Here is a 21,634-nt window from a genome sequence, read left to right on the forward strand (position 1 = left end):
GTGGGAAGAAAGTTTCTTTGTTCTTGCAGCCAGCTTTCCCGGCGAGCGTCGAAATATTTGGTCAAGTTTGTCAAGGGTCTGCGGTTATACTTCCGTTGAGGTGTCACAATGGCAGCGATGATGTACTGGATCGCGCTGCTGGCGGCGGCTTCGACAGCCCTAGCTAAAGCCTCCACTACAACCTCGTTCGAGCTCTGCAAGACCGAATACGCGTCCACGTCTTACAGCACGGTCAGGACAGTCAACAGTCTTTCTACCGCCACGAGGTAGGTATACCCATCTGGTGCGCGCTTAGACGACTTTGCAGTTTGAGCTTAAGCTAACTCTGCCTCCAGTGTTGCCGTCCTCACAACCACGTCAACTCCCACGTTTACCTCAACCGCCGCCGCGAAGACCAGCACCTCAGTGGTGACCGATACTGTCTCCGCGACCACAATCCTCGACCAGAGCACAAGCACATTCTCCACCACCATCACGTCCACTATAACCTTGACGGTCCAAGACATCGTCACGGACACTGAGACCGTCACCAGTGATACTACAGTAACGCCCCCCTTCCCCTTCTTGAAGCTGTTCAAATCTTTCAAAGCTTAACAATCAATAGATTACCTCAACACCCACAAGCACCGTGCCCGCCCCCGCCGGATTCACGCCTGCCTCTGCCCTAAGTCAATCCTCCGCCACCATCCAAGGGGTCAAACAAACCGCCCTCGTCAAAGCCAACGGCGCATCCACCCCCCAGGCGATCACCATCCACGCCGCCCAATCCACTGCGATCGTAGAGGCAGAACCCAGCTACGCCAGCGTCGTGACCTGCGTCGGCCTGGTCGAGATCCTCTCCACCAGCACAGTAAACAAACCCGCCACCCAGACACACACCGTAGTCGTGACCCCGTCCGCCAAAACAACTACATCAACCGCCCACATCACCACAAGTAACTACCCCAGTTCTTCCCCTCTGCAGAAAAATACTGACACAGAGAAGCAATAACCCTCGTCCCCGTCCCCGCCTCCACAACCCTAACCTTCACCACCAACTTCCTCAAATCCACCGCCATCGTAACCACCACCACCTCCACAGAGGTAACCCGCCCCTCCCCCTCATACTATATACTACACCTGTATCTGCATACTAAAATCAACAGACCACAACAAATACAGCAACAGTCCAAGCCCCCGCCCAAACCCAATACGCCGCCTGCGGCCCCGACAACCAGATCACCACCGTCAACGGACGCAGCATCACCGAGGTTGTGGTCACGGGAAACTACGAGACTAATTCAGCGTCGACGCCGTATGACTGCTGCGTCGCGTGCATCGACCACTCCACCCCGTGTGCCGGGTATCTGTCGGCAGAGGGGGCGGGGTGCTACCTTCTGTTGCCGGGGGGTACGAACAATGCCACGTGTAGCCCCTCGAATCGGGATACCGCGTCGGTGGATTTGGGGAACGGGGTTGGGGGGTTCACGGTGGGGAATTCGGGGTGTGGGTCGTTTAGAGTGCGGGAGATTTCTTAGTATCGCTGGATAGTGATCATAGGGGGTTGGGTGCGTATATTGATGCGGTATATTGCTGTCAGCTATGACTGGAAATGCTAGCCATGTAGAGAGCGAACGGCGAGGAACACCACTCCACATGATTTGTCAGATCGTCACCTAGTAGATACCTCAGGATTCCGGTTCATTTCGTCGGTTTCTAGGTGCTCTTGCAACCTTTCCGCATAGTCCGCAAACACGTCCTTATGCTCTTAGAAAGCCGCATTCAATATATCCAGCAGACTCCCCCGACCTCCAGTGATGCCGCGAATGGCCGGATTTGCACCTGCGGCGACCACAAGCTTGATGATTCAGCATGACCCCCACCCCCAAGGCCGCGCTATAGACGAGCTCACTGCCCTGATACTCCCCGTCCGCAGCCCTCACACTCCCCGTCGCGAGGAGAAGCTGAACAACTCCAAGATGCCCGTGGAACACCGCTTCTGTGTCTCTGGTAGGGGTTGTTGATGATCCCCGGCCTCGCCCCGGCGGCTAGTAAGAGCTTAACAACCGCCGCATCGCAGGTAACAATGTTGCCAGGCCGCCGCTAGTCCAAGCCTGGCCTAGTAGCGGGCGGCTTTCTCTGTTCGACCAGGGTTAGAACGCTCCAGCCTGAGGCAGAAAGGTCTCTAGCTGCTGCCTCAGGCTTCAAGGGCAAGGCTGATGCGGAGCAGAGTAGTTCTACCGGTATAGTACATCAACGCAGACGCTCAACTTGTATGGTTAGCTCGCTGCAACATTGAACTTGCCCCCTAACTAATATAGATCAGTCACAATAGTCGACCCTAAGTCCCTTCGCGTGAACACTTTCAGATCGTGGCAGTGATGGTTCAGCAATAATTGGGGCTGTACCAAGGAAGAAAGACACTGTGGACAATATCCCAACCTGCGATGAGCTGACCTCAAGATTCCAACAAGAGTAGCCATATTCAGACCACATCGGGGTCATTTATTTGAAGGATCGCAGCTCTACATTCAAATACTGAGTATCTCAATCCGAGCATGAGAACTGTTTCAGGCAAGGTGGCGGAAACGTGCAGGGGCAACTTCAAGCAATTACAAAACTAGAGGCCGTGGGCCTTACGGACATCCTATTCGGCCACGGTGTCTCTGCATCACCTCAGTGATCATCCGACCATCTGACCCCTCTAATACTTGGTTGAGTGCCTTTCTGCCATCCACGCCATAGACATCCAGATCCGCTCCGGCGACACGCAGAAGATCAACGATCTCAACGTGTCCCCGCTCAGCGGCTCTGAAAACCAGCGGAACGCCTGCCTTATCCCTGCAATTGAGATCCACCCCCTCGACGGCAACCAGAAGCCTGACCACTTCGGCACGCCCGTCCCATACCGCTCCCGGCAGAGTCGGGTCTGGTATCTCGGAGGGGACGACAAGAACTGGAAAACGTGGAGATTCAGCCACTGGCGCACAACCATAGACAGCTGCTTAGAACAAGGCTGTGCCCCCCCACGTATCCCGGTCATTGACCACAACCCCGGCGCCCGCATCCAGCAAGAGCTTCACAGTCTCGGCATCCCCCGATTGCGCCGCGTGGGACAGCACCGTCCTTCCCGTGCAGTCCCGACCGATGGGTCTGGCGCCTGCAGCCAGCAGCATTTCCACCGCAGCGGCATTGCCCACCCTGGTGGGAAAGAGTAAGATGGGGGTTCCGGCATCATCCCGCGCAGGGACCGTGACCCCACGCTCGATCAGTTGGCGGACCAAGGCATAGTTGTGGTGGACGACCGCCGCCACCAGCGGCGTCCACCCCGCGCTGTCCCGCGAACGCACGTCCACCCGCCCCGTGCGGAGCAGCTGTTGCACGATCTCGAAGCGGCCGTCCTGCGTCGCCCGATTCAACGGGGTCGTGCCAAGCCCATCCGCCAGATCGGGGTCCACTCTCTCAGACGCGAGGAGCCTGTCCACGACGCCCGCAGCGTCCCGCTGCACCGCCGCATGCAGAGGCGTCTTGCCGAGGACGTCCGCCGCGTTCGGATCCGCCCGGCCATCGGCAAGCAGCAAGTCAACAACGGCCTCGTGCGCGCCCATCACCGCCACGAACAGCGTGGTGTGGCCCACCGCGTCCCGCGCCTGCGCGTCGACGCCCTCCCAGCCTAGCAGCAGGTGCACGATCGCCGCCTGGCCCGCGCGCACAGCCGCCAGAAGCGGGGTGTCCCCGGCCTGCTGGATGCGGACGTTGACATCGGCCCCCGGCCCGTCGACCGCCGTCAGCAGCAAATGCACCAGCTCCGCCTGCCCGGGCGCGATCGCCTCGTGCAGCGCCGCAGCCGCGTCCGCCTGCATGTACCGCGTCTCCGGCCGGTGCATGCCCGGCGTGTCGCGCATGATGGCGGTCCACCGCCGCGCCGTGCCGAGCTGCTCGACCCGCGCCGCCCACAGCAGGTTGAAGCTCTGGTCGTAGTCGGCGCTCAGCCGGTACAGGTACGGGTTGAGCTGGCGGTGGAGCTCCCGGCTCGTGCGCGCCAGCGCGTTGATGTCGGCGCGGTGATCCAGCGGGGCCACGATCATTTCGAGGATCTCCAGCGGCATTTGGGGGAGCATTTTCGCTTTTGACTCGTACTCTTGCGTCTGTGGGTTGATATCGGATCTGGTTCTTGGGATTGGGTGGGTGGTTTGTCCGGCGCTCCTGTACCGCTTCCCCGCCCACGACACAAAGTGTCTTTGGACAGGTCAACTGGTGCCTGAGGTGTTGACTTCTCGCTTCCGCTACTGCCAGCACTAAGCCTTTCAATGCAAAGTGGTAATTTACGCCTGTTGCTTATGCATGACAGCTGCCCTGTACAGTACAGGTGACAGGAATCAGTATTCTTTGAGTAAATAATTGGCTAGATTAGTGACTTCATCTATAGATATACACATGTATTTGGCTGAGCGGTGCTAAACTTTTTCTCGATTATAATCCCTTACATAGGTACTTCCGTGAGCAGCCCCCTCCCCCCCCCCCCCCCGGTAATATAGGTTGTAATTATAGAAAAGGCCAACATTGCTGTACTAACCTGGCTGTGGATCTAGCATCGCCGCAGTGGGGCGAACTTACTTGGAAAGAAAAAGAAAAAGGACTATATCAATAGAAGGAGGGCTGTCGCTATTTGGTATAATCTATATAGAGAGTCCAGACCTTCGGTCTCTAGTACCACAGCTCTGGGGATGTAACGAGAATTAAGATTCGTTCAAAACAAACAATCGGGTTTGATTAATGTCTTCACATATTTTGGGCGGAGCGGTACCACACTCTCATCAATAAGTCTTATCGTACCTCCCTAAAGCCTTACAAGGTCCCGTATACAATGCTCCAAGCTAGTAAGCTTAAATCATTACTGCTGTGAACAGAGTCCAGTTTGCCAATCCTGCCGCGCTAGACCATCAAGTAACCTGGAAGAGAGCCTTGATCTCCCGCTTTGACCTGGCCCGTGCTAGATCCAGCGGACTCGATCCTAGCTTGTTGCAGATCTCCGGATCCGCCCCCGCGGCCAGCAGCCGCCGCACCACGGAGACGTGTCCTTCCACGACCGCCATATACAAGGGGGTACATCCCTGACAATCTTGCAGGTCCACATCGACCCCCTCCGCGTCGAGGAGGCGCTCCACGACCGCCTCGTCGCCCCCTAGCGCCGCGTGGAACAGCGCCGTTTTCCGGTTGTTGTCCCGGCTGTTCGGGTCCGCGCCGGCCGCCAGCAGCCAGTCCACCGCGACAGCGTTCCCGAGCACGGCCGCCAGGACTACGGGCGGGCGGTCGACCGGCCAGTCGAGCCGGACGCGGCCCGTATCCAGCAGGAGGCGGAGGAGGGTATTCTGGCCGCTGTCCACGGCGGCGTACAGCGGCGGATCGCCGTTGCCGTGCCCGTGCCCGTGCCCGTGCCCGTTCTCGGGATCCGCCCCCGCGCGGACCAGTACCTCCGCCGCCCGCATGTGCCCTGCGTTCGCGGCGATCCACAGGGGCGAGCTGCCCTCGTAGTCGCGCGCGTCCACATCCGCCTCCGTCCGGGTCACCAGCAGCCGCAGCACCGACACATGGCCCGCCTCCGCCGCCAGCGCGATCGCATTGCACCGGTAATAATTCCGCGCGTGGACGTCGACCCCCTCCCAGCCGAGCAGCAGTTCCACGACCTTGCGCCGGCCGGCGCGGACCGCCGCCAGCAGCGGCGTGTCCCCGTAGCGCACGCCGCTCACGGCATTCACCTCCGTCCCCGGGACCGCGCGCAGCAGCCACCGCACCAGCTCGGGCTGTCCGTGCTCCGCGGCCAGGAACACCGCCTCGGTCACCGTCGCTCGCATCATCGCCGGCAGTTGGTCCATCCACGGTGTCTGCCGCACGATCTTCAGCCACTTCTGCGCGGTCCCGAGGCGGCCGTGGCGCGCGGCCCAGTTGATGGCGGACTGGCCGTGTAACTCGGACTCGGCGGCGGCGGCGGCGGCGTCGGGATACGGTAGACCGGGAGGGACCAGGTGGCGGTAGGCGTTGAGCCGATACAGACGCCAATTCAGTCGACTGTAGAGGGATCGGGTGGTGCAGACGAGGGCGTTGAGGTCGGCTTCGCGGTCCAGCTGCTCGGCGATCATCTGCACCAGCTCCAGCGGCAGGTGGGGCAGCATTGTTCCTCTTTTGTGGACTTTGTGCTTGGCCTTCTGTTGTCTTTTTCCTAGTCGTGATGGAGGATGTAAAGAAGTGACGATTTCAGAGTGAGGCTTATCTGAGTGCCAGTGCCAGGTGCAGTGAGGAGAACTAACTAGGTAAATACCTACCTAGTACTAGTCAACAACACTGACCATGAGTGGCTGGCGGTGAGGAGTCTGCTCCAGTTCTTACATGTGGTTGCTTTTTCTTCGGTGTTGAATGGTGTAATTATGACACCTCCGGCCATTCATTCCTGTCCACGGTTTGAAGTGGCAGGAACACGAAGTCTCTACCCGCCGCAACGTCTACCGCGTCCGAATCAGGGTTGTGGTTATGCACTACAGCTCGGAGAAGTAAAAGGAAAACCTCCGCTGTTATATAATATGAATCACGTGTCAACACTACATATCTCTCGTTTGATGACAGCCGAAAAAGGACAAAGTCCACCAATCCATTTAAGCAATTACTACACGAGATGCAAGACCTTTCTAACAGAAAGACATCGGGGAAAAATGAAGAAAGAGGAGGAGGAGGAAGAGGGGAAGCAGCCAATAAACTCTCATGTACTTGGTAAGGAAGCCCTGAATAGTTCATTTTAGCCGATCACACCTCGTGTCCAATATATCTTGAAGTTGAGTAAGTAGAGTAGGTATTCAAGCTAAGCGTCATCGTTCGACCTATATAGGTCAAGACTCTGAACACCACGGGGACTCTTTCTGACGGCTTGCTTTCACGACCGTGCATTCTCATTCTATCCTAGCTGCGACGCACTAGGACGGATACAACTGTCCCAGGCGCTTCAAAGTGTCTCTGGCTGCGGCCTTCCACTCCGTCTCACGGAAATCATACGGCCAGCCGTACTGCTCCTGCAGGACCTTTTTGATCATTGGGTGCTGCACAGATCTGAATAAGCAGATGTTCGCCTCTTCACGAGCAAGAACCAACATGAAAAGCAGGGAAAGACCACACACCGCACTGTGATGCTCCTGTTCATAGAAATTGACGCAGCTCCCCTGACCCCCGGGGATAATTTCCAACGATCTGAGCTTGTCCACATACTCCGCGAAAAATGCTGGCGCATGCTGGGCCGGAAGCGCTCGAAAGTCGGCATTGCCGTCCTCATCCTCCAACTGTTGCCAATCAACCGCTCGGATCGTATCTGTACTGGTTGTTAGTCAGAATTCACCTCCGGGGTGGTGGTCAGCGACAAACATAACGCCAGAAAGTTGACGACAATATCACATACTTTCTTGTGTATCAAGAATAAGGTGGATCCCTTCATCATCCGCGCCCGCGAGAGCGATCTCGTGCGGGAGGAGGAAGTCGGTTCGCGGCGTGTCGAAGATCCAGCGACCCGGGTCGCGACCGTCGCGAATCTGCCGGTCCTCGATGTACGCGAATGCCGTGGACCACTCCTTGAAGGGGAGCTCGGCCGCGATGTGGTAAGAGACCGGATATGGAAGTCGTCGCATCAAGGAGATCACCTTGGGACTGAGGTTGAGCTCTTGGCAGATGGCCTCGTTGATGGCATGGCCCCCGGGTGGGGGCCAGGCTATTTCCTCCATGCCGTCAGCGCGGTTGTTCATGTAGCCCAGTTGGACGTAGATGCGGTAGATATCGCTGACGAGGGTGACGATTATGTCCTCGCTGTATGGAAGTCGCACGACGGGGTACTTCTCTTTCTCCTTCTTTTCCTTCACCTGGTCCGGCTGCTCTGGGTGGCTCGGAGGTGGAGAGAGCTCGGGAGAAGATGTAGGAGCCGGCATGGGGAGGCTGGCCATCTCTGGGGGTGAGATCCTCGGGTCATGATGGCGGTTCCAGATGATGGAGACGAGGATTATGACAAAGAACGAGATGAGGAGCTGAATGCTCGCGCTGAGAGATACGGCGCAGACAATTGAACAGAAGTGCATTCTGGACTAATGTTGTATTGATTGTGGAAGGAGGGATTTGTGCGAAGGGCACTCAGGGGATTGGAGTTGCTTGAAAAAGCCCGACGACGCTGAGACGCGCTCTTCCGGCCTACTTTCTATGTTATGGTAAGGAGTAGTGTAAAGCTCATTTAGCGTAGAATTTAGCGTACATGGGCTCATAATTGAAGGGGGCAACTAAGGGTCTAGTCGATGGGTAGTCTCAGGGACGGATTGGATCTCATTTGATTTTCATTACCGCTAATCGGCTGGCACGTTCATTCAGATGCAGTGCAGGATAGTCTGTTACACTAGAGCACTGTAAGAAAAGTGAAATACCCATAAATACCCGGTGTACTCGTTGAAACCATGTTGGCGATTATGATCTTTCTCTGTTGACTCGGGTGCTTAGTAAGTTGTTTGGCTGACTTGAAGCAAACAGAATAAATGACCCCAGTAAGCACTAAGCATCAGACTTACCCTCGTTGAGCGTAGAGCGCCAGGGTCTGTCCGGGGTCTCGTGCAAACCGGGGTACAGTATTTTGAGAATCGGCCACGCCACACCACGCAATTTCAGGTCAGTCAGTTCCTACCATGTTTTACTGGGTGTAGAGCATGGCTGCGAGAATAAGCAAGTTTCTAGACCGGACTGTTGTACACACACTCCGTCTTTGAGGTTGGCACCCCCGGCTACCATATCCGCTCACAAGCCCTGACGCCATCAGCGCAAAGGTTGGCCTTCACGATGCAGTTTCTAGAAGACTGGAAGCAACTAGTCAAAGAGGCTTCAGTATTGTGGCTGCCTCCAAGCTTCCGCTGTCCGATTTTCCGTGTTTACGCTTAGGATAAATTATCTACTAGGCGCAGTAGCTTGTTTCATTCTAGTCAGAGCAACGCTCAACTGGAACTCATGGAATCCGACTTTTCATAGCGTCCGCATGTAAGCCCATGAGCATCTGTGCCCCGTGTTTCGATGTCTGCACTTGGCATTCAGTGCTTGGACCGCCGCCAAGCACAAGCTCCGGGCCGTCACCGGTCTGTGCAGTGCGTGATTGGCAAGCATAGATAGCTCAATATGCCAAGATATGCCTTAGGTTAGCTACCACGCGAACGATAGAGTTGATAAGGCTACGGGGAGTAGCCACCCTTAGCACAACATTGCTATAGCGCCGGGGTCTTGGCATACAGGCGTGATGTGGTTTTGCCATGGCGGTGGCTGGGAACGTTGAAGCTTCTCGCAACTTGATGACTTGCTGTCACTGTTGCGCGAGTAAACGCTCTGATAACTGGCAATGGATCCGAGGCACAGCGTTGAATTGGACTGCCTACCCGATGCGGGGCCGGCACACGAAGACGAGCCCCTCCTTTCACCAACCACAGCAACACGATACCCCGCTATTTTAACGCCAGGGATCTGTATCGCTAATGAAGACGAGAGTGAAGCGGAGAACATAAAGAGTGATTCCAGCGACGATGAAGCCCACAACACGCCACACACCCCGTATCCCAGATACGCCAGCAAAGGGCTGCTCGGGCAGTATATCCCCGAGATCGACGAGCACCATGTGCGATCCACCACGCGCAAGAGCGCCGCATCCAAGCAGTCAACCATGCTGCGCAACCAGTTCATCACAGCCGCCGTGATCTGTCTGGCGAATGTGGGGACACTGGTCTGCTTTTGGGTGTTCTTCCCCCCAGATGAACGAGGCATCGGGACCATCCATATCGGTGACTGCGAGGAGATGACGAGCATCAATAGCGCCGCCCACGTGGCTCTCAACGTGCTGTCGTCGCTTTTCCTCGGGGCGGGGAGCTACTGTATGCAGATTCTAGTTGCCCCGTCTCGGCGGGAGATGGACGTGGCACATGCTCGTGGGGTATCGCTCGACATCGGGGTTCAGAGTGTTCGCAATCTGCGCTGGATCAAGTCTGGGAGATTATTCCAGTGGATAGGGCTTGGGGTGTTGTCGATTTGTTTGCATTTATTGTGAGTTCTTACGGTTGCTGCTCCTATGATAGGGTGAATGCTGATACCCAGCGTCTGCGCTGTTCTAGCTGGAACTCGCTCACCTTCACATCAACCCCAGTCGTGAGCTATGCAACAGCCACAGTGACGAGCGACTTCCAGACGGTAGGGCGGGATTGGGCCTTGGATCCCATCCCGCCCACTCTCTCCGGCAAGAACTGGTCTGCGGTACAGGACCTCTACACCCAAATGGCCAACTTCACCCGTCTCGACAAACGAGAGTGCATCGATGCGTACATCGACGGTCTTACAACCAAAGGACCTTTAGTGGTCGTCGCAGCCAACATTACCGCGGCGCAGAACTACAACCGCACCCTGCTCGACGGCTGGGTTACAGGGTGGGATGTCTGGAGCCATGCCCCCTGGTGGATCTGCGGGGCGTACAACCTACCGGACTACAACCGCCTGTGCACGCGTGAATGGGCCAGTACTTTTATCGATGACTGGGCGGTTGTCGCGTGGGCTCACCAGGAGAAAGGCCAGCCGGGATGGCCATTCTGGGCCAAGGTCGACTACTGCCTTGTCGGGACCGAGAGCGATATTAGCCAGCGGTGCGGACTGCACTATGGAACGCAGGTCTTTGCTGTTGTGAGTGTGTGCACACTACTTCAATGCGGCTTTATCTTGAGGGTTTGGTGGTCGTACCGCACAAAATCTGCTCGACGCGGCACGGAGAAGACTATGGTTCTGATGGGCGATGCGGTTGCAGAATACCTGGAGTATCCCGGGGATATGTCAAACTCCCAAGTGGCCCATGTATACCCACAGGTCTGGCGCCCTCAGAAGAGTGTATCATGGTTCAAGACCATCCATCGCCAGATTTGGGCAATATCGTTGACTTTGTGAGTTTCCCTCCCGCACCCAGAGGCCGAACCGATGTACAGTGCAGTGCTAACCGAGAAACAACAGATTCATGCTAGGGATAGCCGCTCCATTAGCCATACTGGTCGACTCGGTGGTCTTCTGGAAAGGCCGGGGCCTGGACATGAGCCTCCCATCCATCGTGCAACTCGGCTTCGGGCTCAACCCAGGCTTCCTCGGCATGAACAGCGAAACCAGCAACTACAGCCTGATGGAGTGCGTCTTCCTGGCTAACATCATCCAGCTCCTCGTCAGCTTCCTCTACCTCTTCTATAACAACATCCTGACGCACCAGCTCGTCGCCGACCAGTGGGTGCGCTTCCTCCGGCCGGACGGAAAGAAGGCTCTTCGCGTGTCAACCCCGCGGGGCATGCAGCGCTCGTCCTATCTGCTTTCCCTGCCCCTCACCTACTCGCTCACGCTGACTATCGCCATGATCCTGCTACACTGGCTCGTCTCACAGAGTCTTTTCGTGGTGCAGACCATTGGCTTCGACACCAACGGCGAGAAGGTCAACTTCCCGCACTTCTCCGGTTCGGCTGTCGGGTACGCCCTTCTGCCCATTGTTCTGGCAACCCTCTGCGGGGTTGTGATGGTGGCAGGCCTGCTGCTGCATTCTTTAGTGCGACACCATCATGATGTGCCGGCAGGGTTCCCTGCATGGGGCGCAAGCAGCGCTCACATTGAAGCGCTGTGCTCGGGACGGCCCTCGGATGACGTTGACGCCCATCTCTTTCCCGTCAGCATCGGGGTCGTCGTGTCGGGTCCCCAGGACCAACCCTATCTGACCTTCTCGACGGATACCGGGTTGCGCTCGCCCGAGCGGAACGAGATGCTTATGCTTCCTGCACGGATGGCAGGGTCAAAGGGTTCAAAGGGAAGGGAGCCGCGGTCGCGTCGAATGTGGGGTTCCGTGAAAACCTTGCCGCGGAGGCTGGGTTTTTAGGGTTGGCAAAGATAGAGTGGGTCTGTGAACTGGATGAGATTAACTAAAAGAGAATACCCTAAGCATACAAGACACACCAAACAAAGGTTTAATAAATGGTAACGTTAGTACTGTAAAAGCAGCACCAGGATGTTTGTCCCCCTGAGCCCTGTTTTACCGGTTTATTCTGTTTATATACTAGTAGTTTGCAGTATCAAAGACCATAATACCTGTTCCATTACTAAAATCTTTTTTTTTCTTTTTTATACCTGGAATGATCGTGTAAAGATACCAAATTAAGAAATATCATTAATTCAATCATTCTTATATGATTCTAAGTATTATTTTTTCTTATAAAGCTTTTTGAAAACCGTTATGACTAATAATATAAAAAATTATATTCTTACTATTTTTAAAAACTTTCTTTTATATACGTGTTAACAGTAGATAATGATCAGTCTTAGAAAATCTAACTTTAAAAAATCTAAATCTCTAAAATCATCGATTCAATTGAATTTTTATTATTACCGCTATAGTTTGTATAAAACCAAATAGAAAAATAAATTTTTACATATAACAAAAGCTAAACTAAATAATTTGCTATTATAAGTATAAACTGTACAAAGGTAATAGATAGAAGTCTTGAATCTGAATCAAATTAAATTTTAAAACAGTTATAAGAGCGTAAAAGATATTAAAATCAAGTGCTTTGAAGAAATTAAAGAATTATCTAGTAAAATAAGTGAATTAAAAAACATCTAATGTAATTAGAAATTGATTGCAAAATACTATTTTATGATATTAATTTTTTAAAATTATAGTTCTTTAAGCTATATTTTATCTATATATCTAAGAATAATCTAATCTAGTAGTCAATAAAAAATCTAAAGAACTACTATAAAGAGTTTAGCCAGCTAGAACTATCATTTCTATTACTTAGTCAGACTAAGAACCAGACGCCAGCCCGCACCTTGACACCTTATCTTCATCGTGATTTTAGACCAAATTTATAAAAAAAAATTAAAGTTTACTAAAACTTGGCTAATATTACCAATAATTATAAGCCTGGTTAGACCTTTTACTTTGATTTATTTAGTAGTATATACAGGAAACACAGCTTAAAAATTACTATCGAAATAGGTGCAACAGTTATATAATTTTAAGTACTTACTAAGCTATTTGGGTCGCGCGAGCACAATAACATCCATCCCTCATCTGCAATCACAATCCTTACAGGTTTATGTCGCATTTTGAGACGGCGGTGCTGTATAAAAGACCTACCGCCTCAAGGATTCATATCGCTGCACCTCTCCACCGTACTGACAAAATCGCGAGGGTCAACCGTAGTATATTCAGGTAGAATTTAGCCGGTTGTACGCTATGTTCCAGATAAACAGAAAGCTGTATAGGTTGGTGATAACAAGTTGTTAAATTACTGGAAGAGTCCTGAGCAAGGAGTGACTATTACTGTATAGGGAGGGAGTTGTTGCAAAAAAACTAGTAACAAAGAGGAAAGTATTTGCCTGAAACTGCTCATTTGTATGATCTGACCTCTGGGGTGGGGGCCCCGGTAATGCAACTCGGGCGTTTGGTACCAAAGGGCAAAAGAGACTCTAGTGGCGAACTTGCGTTTACTGGGGTTGAACGATGAGTAAAAAGAAGGGCAGATTTTATCTTCGCGGGTGTTATGTGCGCTATGGGAAAGTTGAGAGAATCTTTGGTACCTATCGTTCTTATATTGTGAGAGCAATCCCGGGGGTAAGAAAGTCCCGAAATATACTTATTAATACTACTCTGCTCATCAATGACCTGTGTTTAGCAAAGAAGACAATTAACACCCACTGAGAGGGTGTAGAATGATATTAGACAAGAAAAGGAAACAGCTCGCCGATAAGCATGGAAAATGCCATTCGCCTCCGCACAGGTGTCGAGACTGCTGGCGTTCACGCCCGTGGTTCTGAGTGTTCTGAGTAGAATCTCGTCATACCACGCCTCCGGGATCGGCGAGGTGCATTTAGTGGAGATATGATAACGCCAGTGGGGCATTGGCAAATCAGAGTTATATCTCACAGAATACGAATGCAAACAGATGACAGCACCAATCGTTGCAGGTTACAGACAGCAAGCGACCCATCCAGAGCAGCTTATCACAGGCCTTCCAATAAGCATTGGCAGTGCTATTACAGTATTGGACGGGTGGATGGGGCGACTGACTCATGTGGGCTGAAAGCCCGTTGTTTTGTACTGCCTCAGCGAGCTTCGGAATCCTTTCCTTCTAGGATCTATTGACGAGCCTCACCCAATTGAGAATAGGAGATTGCATCCCCAAACTGTCGAGTGGTTGACCCGAGTCTGTACGGTTCACCGACTGTCCGGATTTTAGGACACGGAGTTATCGTAATTCCGTAAGCACAACAAGCGAATTTGATACTTTGAAGTTTATGAGAAGAGCATCACCATGGTGGAAAGATTACGCCAAGGGATGAAGCAATTCATTCTGAGTGAATTGAAGTAGTATTTCAGCTGAACCGCCAACTCATAGCTAATATTTGACTATAGATCGTGTGGAGTGTGGAGTGAAGGGTCAGCAATGCGGCATCCTAACAAACATGTGGGGTAATATAACTCAGTTCAGGATAAGGCTAGAGGCTGGGAGTCATGGAACCCAATCAAATCACATGGCTGATTTTACTTATATCATCGTCTAAGTGATGTTCATGACTCGCAGAATCTTTCTTTTCACATTCCTTCTACTTGGCTGTGCATTTCAAAATACTGGTTGTCAGAATACATTCTTAGCTAGATGCAAATGCTAAGATATAGGTATACAGTTCTGCAACATACAACCGGTCTATTCGCATCAGGAAGCGAGAAATGTCTCGGTCATATTGCAAAGATTCTCATATAAGTACAATGGGAGTCAGAGGAACATGTTTTGTTGCTATAATGAAATTGTAGTGTAACTTAAGTCGACCAAGCCATCAAGTTTATTCTCTGGGCTCATGGCATTATTGTAAGACATGGACAGTGTCTTATCTTGCAATTTATAGCCTAAAGACCAATGATCTGCCAAATAAGTATGTATATGGAGGTATTAATTGTGATGTTTGAATAGAGTTCCGATAAAAAGCTCATATCTTTCTGTTATCTGGGAAGGATTTCTTTACTCAGCTTGAAAGATAACTAGCACCGAAAAAAGAAAGTTAAAGCGAAGACTGGAATTTGGTAAAGGAAGGATTGCAGAGCGAACGCAGTTATATCGCCTCATTGAGACTGATCTATTATCACTCAACACTTATTCTATTAGTTTTTATCTCTTATCTGCTTGCTCTACTTTGACCCCATTAGATATTAGTTGGAGACTAGTCTCGGACTTCGCCCGGGGTTATCATGAGGCAAGCATTGTACTTAGAATCACTCAGTGTACTGGTATATAAATGAACTTGAAAACCAGTATAAAGAGTCTAACTTCAAGTACAACATTCAACGGCACATCAAAATCAATCTCGCAAAAATGCTCATTTCCTTGATTTCAACGGCAGCCATCGCTGCTATGGCCGTTGCCTCGCCTCTGGAGGTTCGAAAGCACGAGGATCCTAACACAGGCTTGACTTGGATCTATAAAGATCCGACTCTGCCAAAAGTCATGTGAGTGTCACATTGATGACTTGATCTTATATTCTCTAAACAAATATGCAGGCTCTATAATACTGGAGATGGTACCATTCTGGCCGGTTCAGCTTACGGACGTTTAGACAGCATCAACTATGGTGGTGGCTCAGGCCGCTTGACTCCTGAAGGTCTGATTGCAACTGTGAGCGAAGTTCTTGACATTGCTCAAATCGCGGTTCGAAACATAAGTCATACCAGCAGCTCCGATGCAGATTCAGACAGGTTCCTGAATATTTCTATGGATGCAACTAAGCGGCTGTGCTCCCACGACTCGGACATCGTGGGTGCTGTTATGATACATGGGACTAATACCCTGGCTGAAACTGCAAGCCTCGCCATGAATCCGAGCTCTTAACAAATGCTGACTTCTTCCCCTCACAGGCTTTTGGTGTTGATCTCACGTTGAACTGCTCTAAGCCATTTGTTGCGACTGGTTTTATGCGTCCCAACTCAGCCATCTCAGCTGACGGACCACGTAACTTCTACGATGCTGTGCGCACTGCGATCCATCCCGAGGCGCGTGATCGTGGAGCCCTAATTGCTTTTAATGATCACTTGGTATCAGCTTTCTACGGCACTAAGACTAACGGCAACACTGTCTCAACCTTTTTGGCGTTGGATCAAGGGTATATTGGTCAAGTCCTTGCTGGCCAGCCCTACTTTTTCTTCGGACCTCCTATGCCTAAAGCACGCCACTATTTCGATCCATTTGCCGTTTCTCACCCTCTTCCCAAAGTGGTTGTTCTTTATGGTCATCGTAAGTCAGTGGCTTTGAATTTGTTGCCCCTATACGTACACCTGTTTAGAAGGCTTCGACGCCGGTTTACTTTATGCTGCCGCTAAGGATGGCGCCAAGTACGTATTTTTCCATAACATCTTAGAAAAACACTAACCTATACCAATAGGGGAATTGTCATCATGGGTGTTGGGCCGGGTGGGTTGAGTACAGCCGCTACTGAAGCTGCCAATGACCTTTACGCCAAGGGAGTCGTCACAGTCGCCTCGCTTCGCCCCTTCTTCGGCGCTGTGGTTCCCAACCCTCAAATCAGCAACATGTAAGAAACTTGGTTTTCAACACATACCATAATAATCAATACTGATACTTGCTACAGTATCAGCTCTGGCTTCCTGCATGGCGAGCAGTCCCGTATCCAGCTTCAGCTCGCCCTTGCCACGGGTCACGATGTTGACGGTATCCGGAAGCTGTTTGAAGGTGATATCCGCAAAGCCGTGTATACCAACGCCACCTCCTATTATAACTTTGCAACGCTGTAAGATAGTCAAAGCGTTCGTGATGCAAGAATTAACTTCAGACTGTCTTGAAGCAGGACAAAACACTATGTATATACCATATTTTGATGATAACAATACATGCGCCATATCTATAACACGCAAGAATCGGGTCGCTGGGTAGACTGGTAGATTCGGAGAAATTCTTCAGTCCCGTAATAAAGCATATTCAACTACGCGTCCACCTTTCATTGCGCAAATGTAGGAAGGAATCAGTCAAATGATGCAGAAAATAACGGCATCTCTCCTCAGTTTGTCGCCCATCAACTTATTGATTGTATTATCCCATTCCAGCCCCAAAGCACACAAGCCCATCTACTTGTCGAAAGGCCTTCCATGATCTTCCGATTCTAAGTCTGAACGGGCTTTCGCTTGACCATAAGGCATGTGCTGCGCAATCCTCTCTGAAACCCATTAATCGATGCACAGGTCTTCTCCGGATAATTTCCTGCTCGAAGCAGGCTGTCGCTCATACTAGAAGAGAATATACATCATTCAATTGTCTCTGTTCGTCTGGTGTATGCCAGTGGCTCTTATAACTTCCAATACAATGTGCTCGGCGATCATTTATATTCGTGACTTCATCCGCCAATCTGACAGTAATTTTTCACGCAAGAGCAAAGGGCTTTCTTTGTAGCTCCGAATATCACCAGACATACCGCGATTTATGAACTTCGCACCATGATTTCTGTCGTCTCAAATACATGCACTAGGATCTGTAGATATTAATCATTGAACACTAAGAGTAGCATTGCAGAACGTGAATTTCTCCCCTATTATATATACAAAAACCCAAAATTTGTCCCCAAGTAAAGGGCACGGCACCCGTGCATCAAAGAGTGAGGCAATATTTTCCATCCATCACCGAAAACAAGAGAAAGCTTCAAGAAATAATTGTAGTTTATGGGTTCAATTTTCTCTTCCGCTCCCGGCCATTGACAAGCTAGTTATTGTATGTTCTTTTCTATTCCAATTTCCTTAAATATTTTCTGATTTTATAGAATGAATCTTTTCCCCCAAAACTCTAGCATGTATTTATCTTTATTGGGTCTTGTCTCTTTTGAATTGGCCCAGCAGCATAGATTGTCGGAAAGGCATGTCTGATATGTATAGTAACAAGATACGTCTATGTATGCGTAAAGAGGTTGGTAAAGCCCTACGACATCACCTCAAAAGAAGTCGGTCGCCCGTGCGAGAGAACAGGAAACAGATAGATAACCAGAGACTTGAGCCACGATCCGAAAACAAAAGCGAGCCTACTCAAAACAGGAGGATTCAACAGGAAGTATCTATAAGCGGCGGGCCAAATGTCAAAGTCGTCTCGAGGTATAAAGTCATCGGCGTCTGAGGTCCCAGCTTTCTCGCAAAGATTGACTCTCTCCATTCCCTCATCAACTGCCCGATGGCGCTAAGGTGATTCTTGTACACCTTCTGAAGATCCAGGGAAGAGAATGTAATATATTTGGAGAACTGGTACATGGAAAGTTACCCCCAAGTGTTTATGTCGCGCTTCCCAATCTCGATAAAGCGTCCGAGGGGTGCTACGCACCTCCAGGTCTTGGCAAGAGCTTTGTCGGAGCTCGAATTAAGCACCACATCTACACCCTGACGAGCGGTGGCGCGCAAAATTTAATTTTTAGAAAGCGAGTCTTCGTCTAGAAGAGAACTGATTGTTGGGGATCCCATATAGCTCCAGAAAGAGACGCTTCTTGACGGCTGAACTCATAGGGGCCCCGATCACGGGCTAGCGGGTAGGCAGCCCGACCAACAGCACCGGCAGCGGAGTGAATGAGAATCGACTCGCCTTTTTGAAGGCGACCTAGATGAACAATACCATATAAAGCCATTAAACAGACTACGGGGAATTCCTCCATGAAGGCAGGGTGGTCAGGAAATTCAATGGTGGTATGAGCCTTGTTTCGAACCAATATTTTGAACGCTCCTGATGCCATACCACACAATCGATCGCCGAAGGCGAAGCCCTCTACCTTTTATGCAATCCGCCGCATCGTTCCCCTGTTACTCGTGTCCAATATATGTATCCGTTATCTGGTCGAGTGCTTGAACAAAAGAAAATAGCAAAAATAGCCTTCCACTTCTACGCAGGCCCACCGCATGGTAAACTTATGTCCCAGACTCTTTCGGTACCGAAAGCAAGGTAAGTGGGGAACTATGCAGTGCAAGCCGTTTCGGCACATCCTCATGATCGATGAAGATTCAGCCATCAGCCCGAATAAAACAAGTCCCTGAGCCTTGACTCAAGCCTAGCTTCTGCTAACCCTCTGGGTGGGATGAAAGAAACAGAACCGCCGATGAATCCCCGACCGGGTTTCGAACCTGATCCGGAAGGCATTGGCTGCAGCCTGGAGCATCATCCGGATAAATGCTTTCTCGGTCACCGGTGGCGAGTGGACCCTAGGATCCACCGGCTTACGCTTTCTTGAATTTATGGCTTCGCCTCTAGTGGAACCTTAAACCCTCGAACACTGATGTTATAGAATGTTCATGGGTGAGTTGACATTATGACAGGCCGCAAAAACATTGAATACGCCCTGGTGGCCACTATGCCCGTCAGCTTGCATAGTCAAGAAGGTAACTATGGCTGGCCACCGGACGCCGGCACGGAAAAGAATTTAAGCTTAATTGTCTAGGCTAGTCCTCATCGTGAGACAACTGATGAAGCTTAATTAAACCCCTGGGTCAATCGGTGGGTCTTTACCTTATCTGAAGTTCTGAAAACCAGTTCTGGACGCGCGTTCACAGCTTGGCAGTGGTGACCTCTGATCTCCCATCTAATCTCCGAATTGCACCTACACGTGTATCTCCGAGTAGTACTACAACTACCAGTACAGTACACTCCTATAAGAAAGGCTCCCATCCTCCATTTCACGGTGACTTGATCATCCAAACAGTCCTTCGCTCACTCTCTTTATTCTTTCTTTTCCTCCCATTGTCAAGTCTTCCCACCATGCGTCAATACTCGCGTGCCGCCGCGGCCGCTGTTGCTCTGGCAGCAACTGCCCGCGCCACCAATTCCTCGTCGCTTGCCACTCTCTGTACCGTCGCTCACGTCCAGTCGGCACTTCCTGCCAATGGCACTCTCCTCGGCATTGACATGATTCCCTCCTCCGTGACGGCCAAGACTGCCACCAGCTCCAGCTACGAATACTGCGACGTTTCCGTTTCCTATGTCCACACCGGCAGCAGCGATGAGGTCGTCCTCAACTACGGCTTCCCCAGCCCTGAGATCTTTGCCAACCGCTTCTACGTGGCTGGTGGCTTCGGCTACACTCTGAGCACCAGCATCACTGGAGGGCTGGAGTATGGAGCTGTGGGTGGTGCCACCGATGCTGGCTACGGCGCCCTCTCCGGTACCACCGTCGACGAAGTCAACCTCCTCGGCAACGGCACCATCAACTGGGACCCGATCTTCATGTTTGCCTACAAGGGCTTGGGTGAGATGACTACGGTCGGAAAGCCTTTGACTCGGGCGTTCTACAACCTAGACGATGAAGCCAAGGTGTACACCTACTTCGAGGGGTGCTCGGATGGCGGCAGAGAAGGTGAGTCTTACCGCTGCAAATGAACGCGGGGACATACTGATCCACTCGTTTTCTCCCAGGTATGAGCCAGATCCAGCGCTACGGAGACCTGTACGACGGCGCCGTCATCGGAGCCCCGGCCTTCCGCTACGGCCAGCAGCAGGTAAACCACCTTTTCTCCGCTGTCGTCGAGCAGACGCTCGACTACTTCCCCCCTCCCTGTGAGCTGGAGAAGATCGTGAACGCGACCATCAGCGCCTGCGATCCTCTCGATGGACGCACGGATGGAGTCATCTCCCGCTCCGATTTGTGCCAGTTGGAGTTCAATCTGACCTCCGTGATCGGCGAGTCCTATTACTGCGCCGCGACCACCAGTACCTCTCTCGGTTTCAACTTTGGTAAGCGTAACGACGGCACCCAGACTACTACGACTCCGGCGCAGCGCGGTAATGTAACCGCGGAAGGTGTGGCCGTCGCGCAGGCCATCTACGACGGACTGTTCAACTCCCAGGGCGAACGGGCTTACCTCTCCTACCGTATTGGTGCCGAGTTTACCGATGCCGAAACCGAGTACGATAACTCCACCAAGTCCTGGGGTTTGGACATTCCCTCCACCGGCGGAGAATTCGTTGGTCGCTTCATTGAGCTGCTTGACGTCGATAACCTTGACAATCTGAACAACGTCACCTACGATACTCTAGTTTCGTGGATGAACGAGGCGATGATTCTCTATATGGATACTCTGCAGACCACCCTGCCCGACCTCACCACCTTCCAGTCCTCCGGCGGCAAGCTCATCCACTACCACGGCGAATCCGACCCCAGTGTCCCCACCGCGTCTTCCGTCCACTACTGGCAGTCGGTGATGAAGATTATGTACCCCGGCCTGGGTTCCTCCAAGGCGATCGAGCAGATGAAGGAGTGGTACCAGCTGTATTTGGTGCCCGGTGCCGCCCACTGCGCCCGCAACAGCCTGCAGCCCAACGGCCCCTTTCCCGAGGACAATATGGCCACTATGATTAAGTGGGTTGAGAGCGGGGTCCAGCCTACTGGTCTCAACGCTACGGTCGATGCGGGTGCGTACGACGGAGAGGTGCAGCAGCTGTGCCAGTTTCCCAAGCGGCCCGTCTGGAAGAAGGATGCCTGGAAGTGCGAGAGCGACGACGAGGGAGCCGATACTTTCTACTACACTTTCCCTGCTTTCAAGCTGCCTGTCTACTAGATATGTTGTCTA

At 51.8% G+C, this 21,634-nt stretch overlaps 6 protein-coding genes across 6 annotated transcripts; 4 read left to right on the top strand and 2 right to left on the bottom strand.

The window, feature by feature from the left end:
• Nucleotides 1–108: 108 nt before the first annotated feature.
• Nucleotides 109–1,517, top strand: BO66DRAFT_434135 (uncharacterized protein; the record flags this gene model as incomplete). The annotated part of the gene is made up of 5 exons (XM_025650760.1): nt 109–266; nt 336–543; nt 605–935; nt 986–1,083; nt 1,146–1,517. The coding sequence occupies 5 exons, from the start codon at nt 109–111 to the stop codon at nt 1,515–1,517; spliced, it is 1,167 nt and encodes a 388-aa protein (XP_025508856.1).
• A 3,405-nt stretch (nt 1,518–4,922) lies between these two features.
• Nucleotides 4,923–6,152, bottom strand: BO66DRAFT_397595 (ankyrin repeat domain-containing protein; the record flags this gene model as incomplete). The annotated part of the gene is made up of 1 exon (XM_025648610.1): nt 4,923–6,152. One exon carries the CDS (start codon nt 6,150–6,152, stop codon nt 4,923–4,925), a length of 1,230 nt encoding a protein of 409 aa, XP_025508857.1.
• Nucleotides 6,153–6,944: 792 nt separating this feature from the next.
• On the bottom strand, nt 6,945–8,087 carry BO66DRAFT_449983 (uncharacterized protein; the record flags this gene model as incomplete). Its single annotated transcript, XM_025651804.1, has 2 exons — nt 6,945–7,333; nt 7,421–8,087. The coding sequence occupies 2 exons, from the start codon at nt 8,085–8,087 to the stop codon at nt 6,945–6,947; spliced, it is 1,056 nt and encodes a 351-aa protein (XP_025508858.1).
• Nucleotides 8,088–9,694: 1,607 nt separating this feature from the next.
• Nucleotides 9,695–11,917, top strand: BO66DRAFT_449986 (uncharacterized protein; the record flags this gene model as incomplete). The annotated part of the gene is made up of 3 exons (XM_025651805.1): nt 9,695–10,071; nt 10,140–10,952; nt 11,020–11,917. The coding sequence occupies 3 exons, from the start codon at nt 9,695–9,697 to the stop codon at nt 11,915–11,917; spliced, it is 2,088 nt and encodes a 695-aa protein (XP_025508859.1).
• Nucleotides 11,918–15,410: 3,493 nt separating this feature from the next.
• On the top strand, nt 15,411–16,843 carry BO66DRAFT_397598 (asparaginase; the record flags this gene model as incomplete). Its single annotated transcript, XM_025648611.1, has 6 exons — nt 15,411–15,544; nt 15,596–15,848; nt 15,950–16,325; nt 16,375–16,423; nt 16,474–16,623; nt 16,681–16,843. The coding sequence occupies 6 exons, from the start codon at nt 15,411–15,413 to the stop codon at nt 16,841–16,843; spliced, it is 1,125 nt and encodes a 374-aa protein (XP_025508860.1).
• A 2,983-nt stretch (nt 16,844–19,826) lies between these two features.
• On the top strand, nt 19,827–21,622 carry BO66DRAFT_364419 (tannase and feruloyl esterase; the record flags this gene model as incomplete). Its single annotated transcript, XM_025645163.1, has 2 exons — nt 19,827–20,421; nt 20,481–21,622. 2 exons carry the CDS (start codon nt 19,827–19,829, stop codon nt 21,620–21,622), a joined length of 1,737 nt encoding a protein of 578 aa, XP_025508861.1.
• Between the last annotated feature and the right edge of the window lie 12 nt (nt 21,623–21,634).

This window comes from Aspergillus aculeatinus (genome assembly GCF_003184765.1).
Source record: "Aspergillus aculeatinus CBS 121060 unplaced genomic scaffold BO66scaffold_2, whole genome shotgun sequence".
NCBI lineage: Eukaryota > Fungi > Ascomycota > Eurotiomycetes > Eurotiales > Aspergillaceae > Aspergillus > Aspergillus aculeatinus.